General features: G+C 43.7%; 1 protein-coding gene across 2 annotated transcripts in view; it reads left to right on the top strand.

Moving 5' to 3' along the window:
• EXT1 (exostosin glycosyltransferase 1) overlaps positions 1 to 21,944 on the top strand; it is a 254,996-nt gene that overhangs the window by 225,880 nt on the left and 7,172 nt on the right. For both annotated transcript variants that reach the window (XR_013621271.1, XM_078767777.1), the window contains exons 3-10: positions 228 to 335; positions 1,298 to 1,417; positions 1,549 to 1,681; positions 1,981 to 2,099; positions 4,072 to 4,167; positions 5,281 to 5,370; positions 11,445 to 11,605; positions 18,291 to 18,462. Coding sequence is in view for 1 of the 2 variants with exons in the window: in XM_078767777.1 (XP_078623903.1) it covers positions 228 to 335; positions 1,298 to 1,417; positions 1,549 to 1,681; positions 1,981 to 2,099; positions 4,072 to 4,167; positions 5,281 to 5,370; positions 11,445 to 11,605; positions 18,291 to 18,462 (999 nt within the window). In the remaining variant the exon portion in view is untranslated. The remainder of the gene's footprint in view (positions 1 to 227; positions 336 to 1,297; positions 1,418 to 1,548; positions 1,682 to 1,980; positions 2,100 to 4,071; positions 4,168 to 5,280; positions 5,371 to 11,444; positions 11,606 to 18,290; positions 18,463 to 21,944) is intronic.

The following is a 21,944-nucleotide window of genomic DNA, read 5'->3' as shown; positions in this document are numbered from 1 at the left end:
CCATGATGATTGCCATGGGGCCTGCAAGGCTAACCCCCGCTCTAGCAGGGAAAATGGCCTTATAAAGGGGAAAGAAAATTCTGCCTGTCCGCCATCGGAGAATGACACTTGCCTGTCAATGACACCAAAGTTCTCCATTCTACTTCCTGTCAAAAGTTGCGTTGTTTTAGGGAGCATTAAGTTGTGTCGAAATGTATTTGGGCCTGAAACATGTCGAATCTCTGCAGGCTGCCTGCATCCCCGTCCTTCTCAGCAATGGCTGGGAGCTTCCCTTCTCAGAGGTGATTGACTGGAGAAAAGCCATTGTCCAGGGAGAGGAGAGACTGCTTTTACAGGTAAATGAGGTGTTACCTCCCATTCTTCTATTCCCCCCCTCCCCCCACCCCACTGTTTCCTGTGTTAATCTCCCATTCTTTCCTTTCCTTCCAAATATTTCACAGTATACCCCCAACATTTGTGCCCTCAAACTCTGGTTGTCCTTTAAAATACAAAAAGGGGTGCCAAAACTAACTGAGGCCTCAAAGGTTTACAGGTGTTGCGATTGACTTTTCGGTAAATGTGACTAGTCACTCCGTTGGTATGCTGTGTGTCGGGGATTTTGTTCATTTGGGATCATGGATTTTGGGAACATGGAAGAAGGTTCCGGAACTGAGTGGCATGCTGACGAGGAGGGGAGTGTCGTTGAAGCTGAAGGGAAAGGTGTATGCTGCATGTGTGAGAAGTGTTATGATTTATGGGAGCGAGACATGGGTAATGAACGTAGAGCAGCAACGAAGGCTGGAAAGGGTGGAAATGCGAATGGTTCGGTGGATGTGCGGAGTATCGTTGAGAGAGAGGAAGACAAATGATGAGTTGCGAAAGATGATGGGAGTAGAGCCTGTGATTGATGCTGTGAAGAGAAACAGTTTGAGATGGTTTGGTCATGTGTTGAGGAAGGATGAAAGTGACTGGTTGAGAAGAGTGATGGAAATGAATGTAGAAGGAAGTGGAGGACGGGGAAGACTGAGAAAGACTTGGCTAAAGATGGTGGAAGAAGAAATGCGGGCAAGGGGGTTAACAAGGAGAGATGCAGAAAATAGGGCAAAATGGAGAAGATTGTCATGGGGACCGCAAGGCTAACCCACGCTCTAGCAGGGAAAATGGCTTTAAAATGCCTGTTGTTGTTGTTGTTGTTGTTTGATCACCATACTATTACTCGTATTACAATGATTTTAACATATGGTATTTCGGATAGGTATGTCGATCTGTTCGAAGCAATCAACAGGTCTTTTTCCTTTCTCTTCATCATCCTCCACAGATTCCATCTTTGGTGAGGTCATTTGATAATGACCAAATCCTGTCCATCAGGCAGCAGACACAGATGCTGTGGGACACGTATTTCTCCTCGGTAGACAAAATTGTCACGACGACACTCGAAGTGAGCGTTAAAATGGTGTCTTTGATTTATTTATTTATTTTTTACCGTTTGCATTCGCTATGATATCGATCGATCTAGTGATCCGATGAATCAAAGAGAATCGGTGGAGGCTCAAAAAAGGTGCTTTGCAGATCATTCAAGATCGAATTTACAAACACGCATCGAGAAATCAAATGATGTGGAACGTGGCACCTGGAGGTTTGCACATCTTGCCGCAGTTTTCGACTCATCTCCTGGACTTCCCTTTCTACTACGCACTTTTGGGTGAGAAATGGCTGACATCCAGCATTGGAATTCTCATACGTTTTGCCTTTGACTGCTCTCTGCCCGAGTGCTCTGAAGAATGCTGTAATCGTTTGCTTTTCTTCAAAGTTCATCTCAATTAATGGCTGTATACATCCCGAGGTTTCAGCGGTATTCCGTGTCGCGAGATTAAAACGAGACCGATTCATTTTCCACACTTTCATACTGGTGCACCTAACAGACATGACTTGGCATTGATTTTTCCTGCTCCAAATGCCCCCCCTTACCACCACCTCCACCACTTCCTGTTTCCGTTGCAGGCACCAAACCAGCGGAGTGGTTTACTGCACTGATCTACGTTACATCTCCGCTGATTTCCCAGTCTCAGCCTATCATGAAACTCATCGTGGCGCTAGCAAAGTCAAAATATTGCTCCCAGGTCATTTGGAATTTCTGTCTTCCTCTGTAGGATTCTGAACCATGAAGATTTTGTTTTTGCTGCTGATCACCTTCCTTTATTTACCAACTCGCTCGTTGCTTAAGGCCACGTCGCTCGTCCTCGTCCAACCATTGCTGCATCGATCGTTTCGTAACGTGACTTGTGTTGAAGAGTAGGCGAGTTACGTGTGCGTAACTTCACAACAGAACCTCTTGTGGGAGGATGTAAAGGACAATGGTGCTAACACGTCATGCAATATGCACAGCTTCCAGATGACAGGAAACTCCGAACTGGAGGCAGTTTACAAACGAATATGTTGTTGAGAGGTTTATACCTCCGTGGGGATTCCATCTATCTCTGTAAAAAAAAAAAATTATATCCATCCATCTCGGGGTTTTTCACTTTGTGATTTGGCAAATAAAATAAAATAAATTCCCTTCAAATTAGACCGTGATTAATGATTGTCAATGGGTTTTCAGAATTTTTTTTACACGTTTGCGTTCCCCTTTAAGGGTCTTTTGGGTCTTCAGGATCTTTTCAGTCTTCTGGGTCTTGAGGGTCTTTTGGGTCTTCAGGGTCTTTTCAGTCTTTGGGGTCTTTTCAGTCTTTTGGTCTTTGGGGCATTTAAGGGTCTTTGGGGGTAATTTCAGTCTTCAGGGTATTTTAGGTCTTTGGGGTATTTTGTGTTTTTGGTGTCTTTTAGGTCTTTGGGGTCTTCAGGGTATTTTGGGTCTTTGGGGTCCATTTGATATTTTAGGTCTTCAAGGTCTTTTAGGTCTTCGGGGTCTTTTGGGTTTTCGGAGTATTTTGGGTCTTTGGGGTCCATTGCATTTTTTATGTCTTCAGGGTCTTTTAGGTCTTCGGGATCTTTTGGGTTTTCGGGGTATTTTGGGTTTTGGGGTACATTGGGTCTTCTTGGTATTTTGGGTCTTTTAGGTCTTTGGGGTCTTTGGGGTATTTTCGGTCTTTGGGGTCCATTGGATCTTTTAGGTCTTTTGGGTTTTCAGGGTATTTTGGGTCTTTCGGGTCCTTTGGGTGTTCTCCTCGGTAGACAACTAACCTAACCCCTGTTCTAGCAGGGAAAATGGCCTTATAAAGGGGAAAAACGTCTTCTGGGTCTTCTCCTAACCCTACCGTAATTGGGTCTTTTAGTTCTTCAGGGTCTTTTTATGTATTTGGGGTCTTTTGGGTCTTCGGGGTCTTAGCGGTTAGGGTGCCGGCTTGGGATCTAGGATCCTCAGTTTGAATCCCGGTCGATCGCTGAATTAACGCCAGGGGGGTTGACTCAGCCTGTCATCCTTCGGAGGTCGGCAAATTGAGTACCAGCTTGCTGGGAAGAATGTGCTGGTGTGTACCCCGGTTTAGAATAGGTACACCGTATCCCTGAGTAAGAGGCGACCCATAAGAGGGTTGGCGTCAGGAAAGTCATCCGGCCATAAAAAAAAAACATTGCTTCAAAAAGGGAACCGTGATGATCGTCATGGGGTCCGCAAGGCTAAGGCCCACTCTAGCTGGGAAAATGGCCTTATAAAAGGAATTTTTTGGGGGGTCTTTTGGGTCCTCGGGGTCTTCTCGGTATTTTGGGTCCTTGGGAGGTGGGGGTGGTGTATTTTGGGTCCTCTGGGTAATTTAGGTTAAGTAGCTCAGGTTACAATTGTGGGTGGCGATAAGTCAGCTGTCCAACCAATGGGTGAATAGCGGACGTACATACATACATACATACATACATACATACATACATACATACATACAAACACTTGCCCCATTATATATATATATATATATAGATTAATGAATGAAGAGCATCTCTTCACTTATTTCTGTGTGACTTGCGCAAAAATGCACCGTCGCTTGACCTTCCGTGGACTGGATAGCACCCGGTAGCTCGGACTCATTAACTTGAATTAGCTTCCAGCTTGTCAGTCATTGTGTCCACCCATCCTCACGTCCTCCTCCTACGTCTTTCCCACAGATCGTTGTCCTGTGGAACTGTGACAAGCCTGTGTCACCCAAAATCAAGTGGCCAGACACGACAGTACCCATCATAGTTGTAAATGCAGAAAGCAAGGTACGTGGAGAATTTGGGAGAAAATGTTTTAATGGGAATTTCCAAGGCATGGAGTATTGACACTGCACTGAAAGGTGGAATGTCAGTGTGGATAACTGGCAATGCGGTCTATTCTGAGTTGCCTACGCTGGGTTTCACCCCCACTGTGACAAGATCCAATTACAAACTATTGTGCAGGTGTTTCATCTGCAGGATGTTCTACATCGGAGGGTACACCTCCCCTTAAAGGAAGAGTTATAAACCGGGTTTTCCCATTCAGCAGTACGTGCTTGTAAAGGTTACACTACATCTTTCAACAATTAAATAAAAGTGTGCAACCAATCCAGCTCTTGATTCTCGAGACACAATGCAGTAGCCAATCGGTCCAGCAGGATGGTGGAAAGGTGTAGTGTACATACCTTGAGCTGTCTAATCTGGGTTCGATTACCAGCATGACTATAAACTGTCGGTTTGGCGGTTTGCGCAGGTAGGGCAGTCCATGACAAAGCACACCGTCCTCTTGATGGACGTAAAACGAGGTGTCTCATCTGCTCGCATCAGATGGTGGACATTAAGGATCCCAAGGGCAGGTCGTCTTTCATGAAGAACAGGTGAGTTATCTCCAGGGCCCTGAACAAAGTACAGATGTCTGCCACTTTCAGTCGAAAGTGAGCCTTGCCAGCCGTTTCTTGAAAGACTTGAGCCAATAACATCCGCCAGCTGACCCCACAATAAGGTGTGATTAATTTAGTTGCAATAAAGAAATGGATCTTGCAGTCAATCTGGTGTCGGACACCATGATGATGAGCTCGGGGATGTTTTAGCTCTAACGAGGCGGTGACTGGCCGTTGAACATCAGTCAGACAAGACAAGGCGCTATTGAAACTAATCAAAGTTATTCTGTCACAGGTGGATCAAAGTTTATTTGGGAAGGAGGAATGAAAAACTACACGAGCACCTGGAGTGGAATACAATTAATCAAAACTCTAAATGTTCAGAAATTGTAACAAATGACTAATGTCTGTTTGAATCGGAATGTTTTGTTGGTCCAAATTCACCGACATATCTGGTACTGTGAAGGTGACGGCCATTGACTCCAGTGTCTGACGTGTCTATGATGTGTCATGTTGGCAGACCATCAGCAGCCGTTTCATGCCGCTGGGGGTCATCCAGACAGATGCCGTGCTTTCGCTTGATGAAGATATTGTTTTATCAACGAATGAGGTGCGGAGCTCGACGTGCCATTTTCTTTTGCGATTTCCTTTCAATCCTCTTTGTATTCTCGCATTTATGACACTTACAGTATGCATCCCCTATATTTTTTCTTGTTTTTGTATACTAAGTTGAGGCTTGTTTAAGAGCAAACACATAGTTGAAGAGCTAACACATAAAAAGGGAGGGGGAGAGAGGAAAGCACAACAACAGCAGGGAACAGAGACATCAGAAGATCTGTGGAAGAGAGAGGGCTGGGGTGCGTTACATGGGATAAACAAGATGGACACTTCAGGGGCTTTCAGTAAGGAAAACAGGGAATTTGACGGAGGTGGGTTTGTGTTGTATTAACAGGGGTAGAAAAGATCAAGGTTTTGGATGGGGGGAAGATAAGAGATGGTGGTGAACTGCTGTTTTTAGGACCTGGAGGGAGGAGTGGGATTGAAGAGAGTGGGGGAGTTTGTTCCAGAGGCGGGAGAAAAGAGAAATGAAGGAGTGAAGGTGAACAGAGAGTCTTGTTTTTTGGCAATTTCACCAGAAGAGGGTTGCTGGCAGATCTTGTGTGTCCTGTAGGAATATTTCGGGGACAGAGCAGCTGGGGGAGCTAGGCTGGAGAGGAGTCGGTAGAGGACAGAAAGACCACCAACCTGCCTGCGGTGAGAGAGTAGAAAGGCCCTCACAATCAGCTTCATCACGGGAGATTCCAATGATTCTGAAAGCTTTGGTTTCAACAGCGTGAAGACGAGCTAGGTGTGAGGCAGGAGCACCGGCCCAGAAGGGAGAACAGTAATCCATTGAGCTGCGGATGAAAGCCTTGTATGTGGTGAGGAGCTCAGGTGTGCCAAGAAGGACTTCGCACGATGGAGGTTGCCCAGTCGACGACTGGCTTTGGAGGCCAGCTTGGAAGGTTTTCCCAGGAAAGATAATGGCAGACAGTGAGACCCAAAAGCTTGAGTGACAGAACTTCGGATGATGCCGTCTGATACCGTCTGGTCTAGTTGCAGAATCAGAGTCAAGGTTTGAGAGAAACTTCTCCACCTTGTCGGGAGAGAAGGACACAGGGTCCAGGAGCAGCTGGGTTCGACTGGGTACGGTGGGTACAAAGAGAGATGGGTTCGGGACACAAGATTTTGAGGCAAACACAGAGTTGAGGCATTCGGCTTTTTCACATGCAGTGTTAGCTGTGTGGCCATTTGAGGTAAGTGAGGTGATGGAGTACCCTCTCCTGAGGGTGGACACACACTTGTTCCGGGCTTTGTGGAAGGAACGGAGATTGCCTTCCATTGGATTTGCCTTCCAAGAGGCAAAGACAAGTTGTTTCAGGTCAACTGCCTCACCACAAGATTCAGTGTACCATGGACGGGAGGGAAGGGTAAGACAACTGAAGACGAGATGGGATAAATCTGTGCATGAGAGAGAGCAGTTTACTTTGGAAGAATTCCCAGGATGAGTTGATGTCAGAGGCAGTAGAGATGGGAGACCAGTCCAGATGATTGATGGCTGCTTGCAGACCGTGCCAGTCAGCCTTAGTGAAATGCCAGAATCGTTGACGCTGAGGAGGCTCTCTGAGAATGGCCAGAGAGATGTCCACTTTAACAAGCACATGATCAGAAGAACCGATTGGAGCAGAGAAGAACAGCAGATATTTGCAGGGAAGTTTGCCAAAATCAGGTCCAGAAGAGATCATGCACCATTGACTGAGGTCCAGGTTGGTAGATTGTGTCAGTCCCAATGAGTCGCAGAAGTCCATGGTGCCATGGCAGGTGCGAGAGATACCCACACCCAGCCAGCTGGCATGATGATAAATAAAGTTGCCACATATGAGGAAAAGATAGTTGTGATGAGTGGATATAAGTTGGTTCATTATTCAGAGAGCAAGATGTAAATGGAGTCATCACTGTTATGTGTGTACAACACACATATAAGCAAAATGTGAAGCCATAACCGGAGGTACCCCAGGGGTGAGGTGGAGTATATATATATAGTACACCCCATGTAAAGTTTTGACTTTTTCAACATATTTCAACATACAGCTATTTGATCTTCATTTCAACAATATTGATAGATAAAGGTGATATAACAAATATCATGAAACATTTACATTTTGTAGTCCATTGTATAACTTAAATAAACATAAATGCAAATGTCGCATGTGGAAAAAGTAAGTACACCCCTACATTTATCACTACTTCAAATACCTAAAATTAGAATCAGGTGCACCAGCTCAGGTGCAAATGATTAGAACATCGTTCGAGAGGATCTTGGAGGAACCTGTCTTATTTAAACCTCAACATTTCGTTTGGTTTGCTCTTTGTTGTTGAAGTGTGCGGCGTCACCATGCCTAGATCAAAAGAGCTCTCTGAGGCCTTCAGAAAGAAGGTTATAGATGCCTACAAGTCTGGGAAGGGATTTAAAAAGATCTCCAAACAATTTGAAATCAATCAATCGACTGTCCGGAAGATCATCTACAAGTGGAGAAGATTCCAAACAACTGCCAACTTGTTCAGGCAAGGCCACCCCAGCAAGTTCAGCCCGAGAGCAGACTGCAAGGTGCTGAAAGAAGTCTCTAAGAAACCCAGAATGTCATCACGGGACCTACAGGTAGCTCGTGCCACTGTTGATGTCAAAGTGCACGAGTCTACCATTAGAAAGAGGCTGCACAAATTTGATCTACATGGGAGGTGTGCCAGGAGGAAACCTTTGCTGTTCAGAAAGAACATCAGGGCAAGACTAAAGTTTGCCAATGAACACCTCGGCAAAAACCAGCACTTCTGGAACAATGTGCTCTGGACAGATGAGTCAAAGGTAGAGCTATTTGGCCACAGTACCAGAAGACATGTTTGGTGAAAACCAAAGACAGCATTTGACCACAAGAACCTGATACCAACTGTAAAGCATGGTGGTGGAAATATTATGGTTTGGGGCAGCTTTGCTGCATCAGGGCCTGGGCAGCTCACCATCATAGAATCCACTATGAATTCTTCATTGTACCAGAGGGTGCTTGAGGATAATGTGAGGCCATCTGTCGGAAAGTTGAAGCTCAACCGAAGGTGGACCTTGCGACATGACAATGACCCTAAACATACCAGTAAATACACCAAGGAGTGGCTGAAAAGAAAGTAATGGAGGGTTCTGGAATGGCCAAGTCAAAGCCCGGATCTAAATCCCATCGAGATTTTGTGGGGGGATTTGAAACGAGCTGTGCATGCAAGAAACCCCTCACACATCACAAAGCTGAAAGAATTCTGCATCGAGGAGTGGGCAAAAATTTATCCCAGTCGATGTCAGAGACTTGTAGACAGTTATAAGAAACGCCTACTTGAGGTTGTTTCTGCCAAAGGGGGCAAAACCACCGATTAGAGCCAAGGGTGTATTTACTTTTTCCACATGCGGAATTTGCATTTATGTTTATTTAAATTATACAATGGACTACAAAATGTAAATGTTTCATGATATTTGTTATATTATATCACCTTTATCTATCAATATTGTTGAAATGAAGATCAAATAGCTGTATATTGAAATATGTTGAAAAAGTCAAAACTTTACATGGGGTGTGCTTACTTTTTCACGTGACTGTACATATATATACATATTTCCAGACAGATACAATACAGATCAGAGTAACTCAACTTATGTAATACTAACAGCTGTGTGTGACAATGCTTTGTACTTTTTTCCCCAAATGGATGCGTGCCCCATTCCACAAAATAATCTTGCACGTGATCACATAGAGTGGTCCATACGTGTGGGAGACATCAGTTATTTGTATCTGTTCCAGAGATTGTCAGATTCATCATTTACATCTATTTTTAATGGCCAAAGATGGAGGGCCTGTCAAGCACGAGCACAGCATAGCTTCCTCAACCGCGAGCTCCGACATATAAAGCGTAGAGTGCAAACCCCATTGATTTGTCTTGTGTGGAGCGAGCAGACACTGATCAGGGAAGGTCTCCAAAATTGAAGGAATTTGGGTGCTCAAGCTTCTTCCAAGATTGAAGGAATTTGTGTGATAAAGCTTCATCCAAGATTGAAGGAATTTGTGTGATAAAGCTTCATCCAAGATTGAAGGAATTTGTGTGATAAAGCTTCATCCAAGATTGAAGGAATTTGTGTGATAAAGCTTCATCCAAGATTGAAGGAATTTGGGTGATAAAGCTTCTTCCAAGATTGAAGGAATTTGTGTGATAAAGCTTCATCCAAGATTGAAGGAATTTGGGTCTCAAAGCTTCATCCAAAATTGAAGGAATTTGTGTGATAAAGCTTCATCCAAGATTGAAGGAATTTGTGTGATAAAGCTTCATCCAAGATTGAAGGAATTTTGGTGATAAAGCTTCATCCAAAATTGAAGGAATTTGGGTGATAAAGCTTCATCCAAGATTGAAGGAATTTGGGTGACAAAGCTTCATCCAAAATTGAAGGAATTTTGGTGATAAAGCTTCCTCCAAGATTGAAGGAATTTGGGTGATAAAGCTTCATCCAAGATTGAAGGAATTTTGGTGATAAAGCTTCATCCAAAATTGAAGGAATTTGGGTGATAAAGCTTCATCCAAAATTGAAGGAATTTGGGTGATAAAGCTTCATCCAAGATTGAAGGAATTTGTGTGAAAAAGCTTCATCCAAGATTGAAGGAATCTGGGTGATAAAGCTTCTTCCAAGATTGAAGGAATTTGTGTGATAAAGCTTCATCCAAGATTGAAGGAATTTGTGTGATAAAGCTTCATCCAAGATTGAAGGAATTTTGGTGATAAAGCTTCTTCCAAGATTGAAGGAATTTGTGTGATAAAGCTTCATCCAAGATTGAAGGAATTTTGGTGATAAAACTTCATCCAAGATTGAAGGAATTTGTGTGAAAAAGCTTCATCCAAGATTGAAGGAATCTGGGTGATAAAGCTTCTTCCAAGATTGAAGGAATTTGTGTGAAAAAGCTTCATCCAAGATTGAAGGAATCTGGGTGATAAAGCTTCTTCCAAGATTGAAGGAATTTGTGTGAAAAAGCTTCATCCAAGATTGAAGGAATTTGGGTGATAAAGCTTCTTCCAAGATTGAAGGAATTTGTGTGATAAAGCTTCTTCCAAGATTGAAGGAATTTCTGTGATAAAGCTTCATCCAAGATTGAAGGAATTTGTGTGATAAAGCTTCATCCAAGATTGAAGGAATTTGTGTGATAAAGCTTCATCCAAGATTGAAGGAATTTTGGTGATAAAGCTTCATCCAAGATTGAAGGAATTTTGGTGATAAAGCTTCATCCAAGATTGAAGGAATTTTGGTGATAAAGCTTCATCCAAGATTGAAGGAATTTTGGTGATAAAGCTTCATCCAAAATTGAAGGAATTTGGGTGATAAAGCTTCATCCAAGATTGAAGGAATTTGGGTGATAAAGCTTCATCCAAGATTGAAGGAATTTGGGTGACAAAGCTTCATCCAAAATTGAAGGAATTTTGGTGATAAAGCTTCCTCCAAGATTGAAGGAATTTGGGTGATAAAGCTTCATCCAAGATTGAAGGAATTTTGGTGATAAAGCTTCCTCCAAGATTGAAGGAATTTGGGTGATAAAGCTTCATCCAAGATTGAAGGAATTTTGGTGATAAAGCTTCATCCAAGATTGAAGGAATTTTGGTGATAAAGCTTCATCCAAAATTGAAGGAATTTGGGTGATAAAGCTTCAGATCATTGGCCTCAATCGAAGAGATGAAACTATTGGTCAAGGTGTGATCTTGCAGCGTTACAAACATCAATGAGACACCTGAGCTAGTCTGGTTATGATAAAAGGTGTGTGCAGTGCAACAATCATTTGATGACTCCAGGTCTCGAGGCTTGGGCCTTTGTAAACCTGCAGGAAACGTGGCTGAGAGGGACACTTCAAGGTGTGCAAAGTTGATGTTGTCTCGTAGGAATGCCAGCGAGTCACGTGGCGCAGCACTGGCTGCTGAATGCCATTCAAAGGTCACAATCATCTTCTTAAAAGAATAAAAGTGTGCCGGTATGGCAATTAGCTCAGATTCAGGGCGCCCAGGTAAACATGAATGTTTAAGTAACAAAGCGGCTGTTTTTGATTGATTCTATTGTGCGTGCTTGGCCGGCAGGTGGACTTCGCATTCACCGTGTGGCAGAATTTTCCCGAGCGCATCGTCGGTTATCCGGCTCGCAGCCACTTCTGGGATGCGGGCAAGGCACGGTGGGGGTACACGTCCAAATGGACAAATGATTACTCGATGGTGCTCACTGGTGCTGCTTTTTACCACCGGTGAGTTCCTCACACTCATGGCAGGGGTGTGTTTACCTCATCGTATCCATGTCTAACTGGGTCAGTGTGTGTGTGTGTGTGTGTGTGTGTGTGTGTGTGTGTGTGTGTGTGTGTGTGTGTGTGTGTGTGTGTGTGTGTGTGTGTGTGTGTGTGTGTGTGTGTATGTGTGTGTATATATATGTGTGTGTGTGTATCTTACTATAATTCACCAAATGTCCGTCCATCTGTCTGTCTGTCTGTCTGTCTGTCCGTTCGAAGGTACCGTAAAAACTGCTGAACCCATCGCAACGATATTTTGGGTGGATAATCCTGGGATCTCCAGGAGTAAAATAGGCTATTTAGTTTTCCCAATTTCAGCTTTGGTCTCCAGCATTCTCAGGTTTGGACTCCCGCATAACATTCGCATTCGCATAACGTTCATTGTGACGATGTTTTCATTGTGACGATGTTGTTTTCCCGGGTGCCGCACAAACGGATGCACCGATCGCTGCACAGCTGCACCGATCGGACTCGGTGACCTCGGACAAAGACCTTTTATAAGGACACGGGTTGAATCCCTGCTTGAGAGAATTCCAACCCCCACCTCGCCATCACGGCCATCTCTCCAACTTCCAATCCCACGAGATATGTGGAAAGGACGACCCAAAACCAATATAAACATCATTAAACATCAATAGTATATAAACATCATTAAAGTAAATAATGATCTCGGCCAAAGTTCAAACGACGTTTAATCTCTACATGAGAGAATTCCACACAGCTATTTGGGCGGTGAATACGCTAACAGATCGCTGTCTCCATCGATCTTTCCAAGGCCGTAACACCTATCGGCTCAAAATCCTTTTAACTGTTGATTTGGTACAGTTACACGTATCGGGAATTTGGTACACATATCGGGAGTACATACGACATAGCGATTGTGAATGTGACAGCTCTGAGGCGTCTTTCGCTTCGCATCGCAGTGACGGTGAGCACCAATATGGCGGCTGTAAGATTAAAATCTGGCTTCAAGCCCCTCACCACCCAAAGCCTTCAACCAGACATATTAACACGCTCCTCCCCCTTCATTCCCGGTCTTCAAAGCAAAGCGGTAAAAATTGTTGTATCGCCATTATTTATGTCGAGCAACGGTACCCGCCTTAAGGGCGGGGCTTCAATTGGGAGGCGCGATTTATATAAACATCCGTTAAATATCACTCGCAAATCATCAAAATCTAAACAGTATTTTTAGAATTTTAATTAAAAAAACATCACTGTTCATATCGGTAAATATTATTCCATCATGTGTTTCAAATCGTGATTAGTGATATCAACTGTACACTTTTGTTTAGGGAAAAAAATGTAATGATTTTGTACCTCTTCTTCAGCTTAGAACTTCAGGATAGACGACATTGCTGATAAAAGTTCCTTTTCACAGTTGATATGACGATTTGAAACACGATAGAATAATATTTACCGATATGAACAGTGATTTTTTAAAATTGAAATTCTACAAATACCGTTTAGATTTTGATGATTTCCGTGTGATATGATTCAACGGATGTTTATATGAATCATTTAAAATAAAAAAGCCTTCAATTTCTGATATTTTGCCTTTTCTTTTGGGCCTCCCAATTGAAGCCCCGCCCATAGGGCGGGTACCGTTTCTAGTATGTGTTACTGTGTGTGTGTGTGTGTGTGTGTGTGTGTGTGTGTGTGTGTGTGTGTGTGTGTGTGTGTGTGTGTGTGTGTGTGTGTGTGTGTGTGTGTGTGTGTGTGTGCGCACTCACACAAGCCGTGTAAACGAATGAGAAGGTCATTACCCCTTCAGCTGTATTGTCTTGTAGAAGGATCGGCGAGACAAAAAAAAACAAAAAAAAAACTCAATAGACCGGAAAGAGTTCTGAAGTAGGAATTGAAACTCTCCTCCGGATCTCCGAATAAAGGATGTTTTGACTCGATGCAAACTGTTGCTTGGTTATCAGCCACATAACATGGCAAAAGCGTGAAGTGGCATGAAGTCGTGGGTGTTTTGGCAACTTCCCGGGATAAATATTTTCGACCTGTGCCTTTGGTTTGTGTCGAGATGAAAACTTTCGATAAAGATGTTGCCATAAGTGATCTCGCTTGTAAATATTGAGACAGGAAGGCCTTTGCCATTGGCCTGCGTCTGAAGGAAGTTGTGCAAAGTTTTTGTCCTGATATGTTGTGGTTGATTCGTGTTCCGGTTCACCGAGCGCTTGCTTTTTTGTTCTTGGATAAGCTGTCTGGTGTAAGCTAGGCCGTGCACCCTCTGCTGAAATGACTACTGTGATTACCTTCCAACTGTTGAACATTTGAGGCTATTTAGCAATGTGCGCAACTGCGAGCCCTTTTGAGGCCCTTTCTGCTCTTGATGGTTTTATACTTTTTGATCAATTTTTTTTGAGATTTTTGTCAAAGAAGCAACAGTGATGGATTTAAAGTGAAAAGTTTTCATAATGTAGCTTTTGTATCCAAAATGGATGCTCATGGCAAAGACTACACTTGTGCATTATATATCAAAGGCTACATTTGTGTCATGGCCTGGACCGCACAGCTTGAACGAAAGATAGAAGTGAAAGGTCAAATTATTGTCAAGTTCACGGTCGACGAAGTCCAGCCATGGACGGATAGGATAGCTGGTCGGTCTTACTCCGAGGTGGTCAAGCCGAAAATTGGCGGCACTTTTTAGCGCGCGCGGGACGAAACGCAAGCTGCTCACCTGCACGGACGAAAGCCGCACGGTATTATCCGCGGACCGAACACCATGCAAACAAGACAAAGAAAATGCAACAATAACAATGGTTTAATAAAAATAAATGCAATGCGATAAAAAGAATGAAAGGTGAGCTAAAACGAAATCCTAATTGAGGTACCTCCACGCGCAGACTCAAAAACAGACAGAGGAATGATAAAATAATAATAAAACAATGTTCTTTTTTATCGGCCAGTACGCAGTTTGCTCACCGAGACTTTTAGGAGATTGCTGGTCGTCGAAGCTCGAAGCCCCACAGGGGGGAAGCGCACAAGATGGCCGCTCCTTGGCGCCACAAAGGTGAGGTCCTTTTTGAGGGCAGTTCTCCCTCGGGTCCCTCAGCCATCCGGGGAAGCACAACGCGGACCCACAAACCAACACTGGCACCTCCGCCTCATGATCGCAAAGGTCCATCCGAGCTCCGAAAGTTCTCCTCACAATCGCACACGAGAAAATGTGACCTGCGGTGGTGGTGGTTGGTTAATGGACAGCGGTGATTTAATGGACGTTTTGTATGCCCTCAGCCATCCGGGGAAGCACAACGCGGACCCACAAACCAACACTGGCACCTCCTCCTCACGATCGCAAAGGTCCATCCGAGCTTCGAAAGTTCTCCTCACAATCGCACACGAGAAAACGTGACCACCCACCATAAAAGCCAGAGAGAGAGAGAGAGAGAGAGAGAGAGAGAGAGAGAGAGAGAGAGAGAGAGAGAGAGAGACTGATTCTTCTGCTTTTCTCTTCCTCGATCCTTTGCTCTGACATCACACCAACATCACCCCGACCAACCACCGTGTTCCACTCATGGTCGGCTCGACCAATGACGAAGCTCGGGGTGTGGGTCCGCCGGTTATGATAGTTTCCGCACCCTACCTAATTAGCATGTCTTCATCCCACTGTGAAGACACATAAACAACCTTAAGCTCACAGTTTTTCTACTTACATACATCGAGATTGGCTCCTACGCGTCCATGGTCCATGCTACCCGACACAGTCCGATCTCCACTGTGGTATTTCATCACCTACCCCCACAAACGTAATAAAATTGAAACCTTTTCTTCAGTTATCGGACATACACATCTCATGTTATTGTCTCTCCCCGTCCCTCACCTCATTTACCCTCCTTGCCTTACAATTCCTACCTCCTTTCCTCATCAGCAACCATCTCTCATCCTCTTCCTTTCCTGGATCCTCTCTCTGATCCTCTCTTCATCCTGCATCCCCCAAACCATCCGCCTCTCCTACTACTCAAAGCCCACCCATCTGCGGCATTGGTGTGCAGGGTATCGGATTTGGATGGCCTTGTGGCGATAGCAAGGCCAGAGAAAAATGGTGATAGCATTGATTTTTTTAAACAAATCGCAAGCCCTTCCAATACAGGCTGGGCCTTGTTGGCCTGACATGTTTTATCTTGTTCTTGAAGTACGTGAGCACATCCAGGCCTTTTTGTAAAAACCCTTGCTCACGCCCATATAAACATTGGACCCATTTCTTATTGTCAACGAGGTCTTATTTAAAGCCATTTTGTTTGTAGAATTCATTTTGGTGATTTGTTACGAAGGCCGAGGCAAAAATTGGCCTTCCCCATTGGTTTCATTTTTTCTTTGTTAAACCTTCTGATGTTTCTGCAAACCAATGCGAAGGCCCCAAAGCATAGTGCTACTGGCTCGAGGTGCTGTGAACAAAGACCAATGGCTCCAAGAACAATATTTGAAGAACGGAGTGGTCTTCATCGACCATTCTTATCACAGGGTTTGTGCTTTGGGTCGGTTGGAGTTGAGTGGTGATAATGGGAGGGCAGGGAAAATCGGTGACACACACATTACATACATTGACATGTTCGAATGTACGATGTGTGAATACATTCTACTGATAAACAAGAGCATGGGACCTTGATCGACAAATCAATACAGCACATTTGATCCAGATCTGAGTTTTACATCATTGCGATTCGATGGATCTCGGATAGACGGATGAAATGGTCTTTTCCTTATTACCTCCGCTACCGAAGGTGGATGGGGATGGGGATGGGGGGTCTGTCTGTCTGTGAGCAGCATATCTCAAAAAGTTATCGATGCATTTGGACTAAACTTGGTGGACAGGTTGGGTCCGTGACAAGGACGAATTCATTAGATTTTTGGGAAGATACGGATCGGATACGAGACTTTTTATTATTTCTTAAAGTGATTCTTCACCATTGAGAAATGGGGCCAAAAACGATGTACACTCTGATATCTCAAAAAGTTGTGGACTTATTCAGACAAAACTAGTTGGATGAGTTGGGCAGATGAAAAGGACAAGCGGATTAGATTTTGGTTCAGGTTCGGATCCAGATCTGGCCTATCAGGGAGATGCAAAACGTAGCCTGCTCAGCCTGATAGAGGTATGCGCTCTACCTGGTAGAGGTATGTGCTCTACCTGGTAGAGGTATGCGCTCTACCAAATGCCATTCTAGTTTTTTAATACACTGGAAACACCTGCCCCCTGTGGTAGCAGCAGGGTATTTGGAAGGGTCCGCTTTGCGGGGAAAAATGGCCTCTAAAGGTGGTTATTTATATATATATATATATATATATATATATATATATATATATATATATATATATATATATATATATATATATATATATGCACAGGTGAGTGCCATTTGTATTCAAAGTCCTTAAATTCACCCAAATTATACATTTTCAAACTTGCTTCGCCTATGATGCTTTAGACTCCTTACATATTATTATTACTACAATTGTTAATTTTATTTTTATTACGAATATTATTATTTTGTAACAACGTTAATGTTATTATTATGCCATTATCATAATGCCATTATAATTGGATGGAATTGACTGATTTATTTGTGGCTATAATAATTTTTTCCCAATTGCAATGGATGTGTAGACCAGCAACTCTTTGCCTATACACTGCCCATGTGTAACTACACATGTGAATGTCAGATTTTCTCCAATTTTCCCTCAGGTGAGTATTAAACGATGCAAGCGACCATTAGGATTGTGGTTATCAAAAATATAGTCAAATAAAGGTCACAATTGGACAGTAATGGTTTCAGAGGCCCCAAGATACAAGTTATAAACAATCCATATGCAGTCCACATCTAATATGAGGGCTAATAAAACATTGGACAGGCAATGGGATACCTCATTCATGTGTAAAGACTCACTTAAGCACCTTATTTTTTATTTTTTATTTTTTTGGATACAAGATCGAGGCTCATGTAAGAGCTAACATCAATCACAAAAAAACAAACGGACACACAAAACATACAATAAAGGAAGCGAGAGACAAGGTGGGGAGAGAGGGAAGCACACAAGTACAACATCAGAGAAGTGGGACATCGGGAGATCTGTGGGAGGGAGGGGGCTTTCGGGGAGGAGGCATGGGAAGGTTGGGGGGGGGGGGGGGTTTATTAGCTAAATATAATTGCGGCCATGCTACCTAGGTTGAGGTGGCTCAATTCCATTGGTCTGCACAGAGGATGCGGTAAGCATTGAATGCCTTCAGGAGATTGGGTTTCCTCCAAATTTATTTCAGTCCAGTGTTTAAAAACACAGCAGCGACTGTTTAAAAAAAACATTGGATGGAATTAATTGACTGAATACTTTGTGGTTGTGATACTTTCTTTTACCGGTAAGTGTGTCCCACGAAACACCACAATAATCTATTAATACACCTTCACAAAGCATTTGTCCAAACTGGAAAACCCTCCTGGGACAGGAGGGCAGATTAAGTCACTGCAACCTCCATCGTGTCACCCTGAGTTCCCCCCCCCGGCAAATTTGGTTGAGATTGGATAACTAAAGACCGAATGTATCACAGTTAGACAGACAGACAAATACCAAATTGCGTATTTTAGTTTGTTTGTAGCTTCAGCGATGCTTTTTTTGCAGCACTTAAGGCCTCATTCCTTCTTTACAGGTACTACCATTATTTTTACACTCATTACCTTCCTGAAAGCTTGAAAAGTGTCGTGGACCAGCTTGATAACTGCGAGGACATCCTCATGAATTTCCTTGTCTCCGCCGTCACAAAACTGCCGCCGATCAAGGTTACGCAGAAAAAGCAGTACAAAGAGACCATGATGCAACAGGTAAGCAAGAAATGAGAAGGTGATGTTGTAGGATGAAGTGAAAGGTAAATCGATGGTGAATGAGATATATCAGAGTGGATCAGAAGACCAGTGTGCGATGTTGGTGGTATGTATGTGAGATGGTATTCATGAACACTATTATGATGTTGGTTCTCATGGTTGATGAGATGGTTATGAGTAAAATGATGTTAGGTTAGATGTTCATGGTGTATGTTAGTAGGGCAATGGTAATAGAGAATGAAAAGACTTTTGTAAAGTTTAAAAAGTTGCCTTCCCCATTCTAAAATTCACAAGCAAATAATTTTTATTGTCTGTTTTTATTTATACTTAATTGGTGCTTTGGTGTGTGTGTGTGTGTGTGTGTGTGTGTGTGTGTGTATGTGTCTGTGTGTGTGTGTGTGTGTGTGTGTGTGTGTGTGTATGTGTGTGTGTGTCAGTCATTAGCATTAGCGGTGAGTCTGATTGAATCATTGCACGTCATCAGTCAGCTATTACCCATAAGGCACCTGTGCAGAAGATAGTATAGTTTTCAATATATATATGTATATACAAAATCTGTGCACATTTTATTGACTCACCTTGTGTATACTATATATATATATATTGTTACGGATTTCGGGGGTCGGCGCTCCCCTTATCAAGGGGGGGTTAATCCCCTTGTCTTTTTATCTGGCCGACCCGAGTCCTTAGAAGTTATAACGTTCCTTCCGGTCGGTGGTAAATAGGGTTGTTGGTCGAGTCTTAGTCCAATTACCTAAGTACTACCACCGGCCATAAAGCAAGGAGATAACTTCCGCCCGAACCATGGCGTTAATGGACACGCCGAGCGAAGCGAGTCGCGATTCGGGCCGATAATAGGGACTAAACCCGATTCTAGCGGTTTCAATCGTGCCACGTTTACCCAATGATGGAAAGGACGGATGTGATCGGATGAAGAGGAAACCAGAAGGTAGGAAGAACAAAGATGGGTTTATGAACAAATGTACAGAAGAAGAGGAAACAAAAGGGATGTACAAGAGGAAGAGGAAGAAGCAGCACACAGGGCAGTCTTAAAACAGTCTTGTTCTAATACCCCAGACAAACACACACACTCACACGGGGATTGTAGTTGGTAGATGGAAGGTCCAGCAATGGGTTCCACGCTCCAGTCGACTCCGGTCCAGCGGGCGAAACCCGGCAGGCAGCTTCGCGCGTAGTTGAACGCGAGCGGACAGTTTATATAACGGGGGAGGCTGGAACGCTGCGTACGTAATTCGTGCACACTTGTGCCAAGTGCTGTCTCTCTCTCAAGTCCTCCTTCGATAAGGTGCGCTCTCCCAATTAGTTCTGTGATCAATGCCGTGCGCACGCAAGTCCCGTGGTGAAGGTGAGCTCTCTCCCGCAGTAAGTCCGAGTCCTTCCGAGTCCTTTTACAATGCAATCAGCGCGCTCTCCCGACAAAAGTCCGTGAAAGGGCTTTGCGTTCATGCTTATATAATGCGCCATGCGATCACTCCGCGCTCCCCAAAGCCACGCCCGTTGGTGATGTTCCTTCAGCCCTGGTTGGCTGGCGGGGGCTTACCGGCCACACCTTTGATGACTGGATGACGTGGCCACACCTTCTTCTCGGCATTCCGCCCCCTTTCTCGGGCCTAACCGCACGGCTTATGGCGGTGCTTGAGCGAACGCTAAGGCAGCGAACGCTGCTGGCAGAGGCGCGTAATGGCGTCGCTTGGAGAGGGAGGTCTCAAAATGGACGGAATGGGCCTCCTCTTATTTGATCGACGCAATGCAGATTCAACTATTGGAAACACAGCCTTATCTAAAACACATACTAATGAGATAACTGAAGTCCTAAGGTGGCCTACGTGTTGCTTGTGGACTAACTAGGGGTGCTACCTTTAACCTTTTAATAATGGGATATTTACAAGAGTTTATATACAAGTGTGGGTTCTCAAAACTGCAACAATATATATATATCTATATATATAAAGTAGAGTTGGCCTCTGTGTCTGTATCCTGATCTATCTACGATCTCTAAGATCTCGAGAACCCGTGGACGGATTTGCGAGCGGAAAGTACTGTTCGACTCGGGATGGTCCCAGGAATGTCACGGAGACATAAACATTTAAAAAATTTCGGGTTTTAAAATTAGCGTATTATTAGCACTAGCAGAAGAGAGAGGGATTCGAAGGGAGGGAGCGCAGCGCTTCTAGCGCTTCTGACTACAGCACACCTTAAAATTAAAAAAACTTCGGGTCTACAATCTCTAAGATCTCGAGAACCCGTGGACGGATTTGCGAGCGGAAAGTACTGTTCGACTCGGGATGGTCCCAGGAATGTCACGGAGACATAAACATTTATAATCACTTGCTAGCGAATAAATAATAACGCATAAATACCTTTCAGCAGCGCGTAAAATAATCTTTCGTTTCAAGTCACTCTCACAAATAGCTTTCCGGAAATGACGGGTCGAAGTGGTCGAGCTGTTAGCATGACGCCTTATCTTTTCAGAGTCCGGGGTTCGAATCACCCCTCTGACATTTATTTTTCGCTTTTATCACGTCCTTTCCCGCACAATTTTTGGGACAGATCCCGTTGAGTGTTTTATTAAAGTTATTGTTTTGTCATTTTCTTATTGTTTTCATGTTTATTTGGCTTGAAACAAAAAAATTATGCCGCCGTTAGGCGTTATGACATCCGATCATAATGCAGCTAATTAGCTTCTAAAAACCAAGAGTCTGCCGTCTATCTATATATATAAAGTAGAGTTGGCCTCTGTGTCTGTATCCTGATCTATGTATGATCTCTAAGATCTCGAGAACCCGTGGACGGATTTGCGAGCGGAAAGTACTGTTCGACTCGGGATGGTCCCAGGAATGTCACGGAGACATAAACATTTAAAAAATTTCGGGTTTTAAAATTAGCGTATTATTAGCACTAGCAGAAGAGAGAGGGATTCGAAGGGAGGGAGCGCAGCGCTTCTAGCGCTTCTGACTACAGCACACCTTAAAATTAAAAAAACTTCGGGTCTACAATCTCTAAGATCTCGAGAACCCGTGGACGGATTTGCGAGCGGAAAGTACTGTTCGACTCGGGATGGTCCCAGGAATGTCACGGAGACATAAACATTTATAATCACTTGCTAGCGAATAAATAATAACGCATAAATACCTTTCAGCAGCGCGTAAAATAATCTTTCGTTTCAAGTCACTCTCACAAATAGCTTTCCGGAAATGACGGGTCGAAGTGGTCGAGCTGTTAGCATGACGCCTTATCTTTTCAGAGTCCGGGGTTCGAATCACCCCTCTGACATTTATTTTTCGCTTTTATCACGTCCTTTCCCGCACAATTTTTGGGACAGATCCCGTTGAGTGTTTTATTAAAGTTATTGTTTTGTCATTTTCTTATTGTTTTCATGTTTATTTGGCTTGAAACAAAAAAATTATGCCGCCGTTAGGCGTTATGACATCCGATCATAATGCAGCTAATTAGCTTCTAAA

This window comes from Myxine glutinosa, chromosome 13 (genome assembly GCF_964187855.1).
Source record: "Myxine glutinosa chromosome 13, kmMyxGlut1.1, whole genome shotgun sequence".
Lineage (NCBI taxonomy): Eukaryota > Metazoa > Chordata > Myxini > Myxiniformes > Myxinidae > Myxine > Myxine glutinosa.
This window is presented reverse-complemented; position numbering and strand designations above follow the sequence as displayed.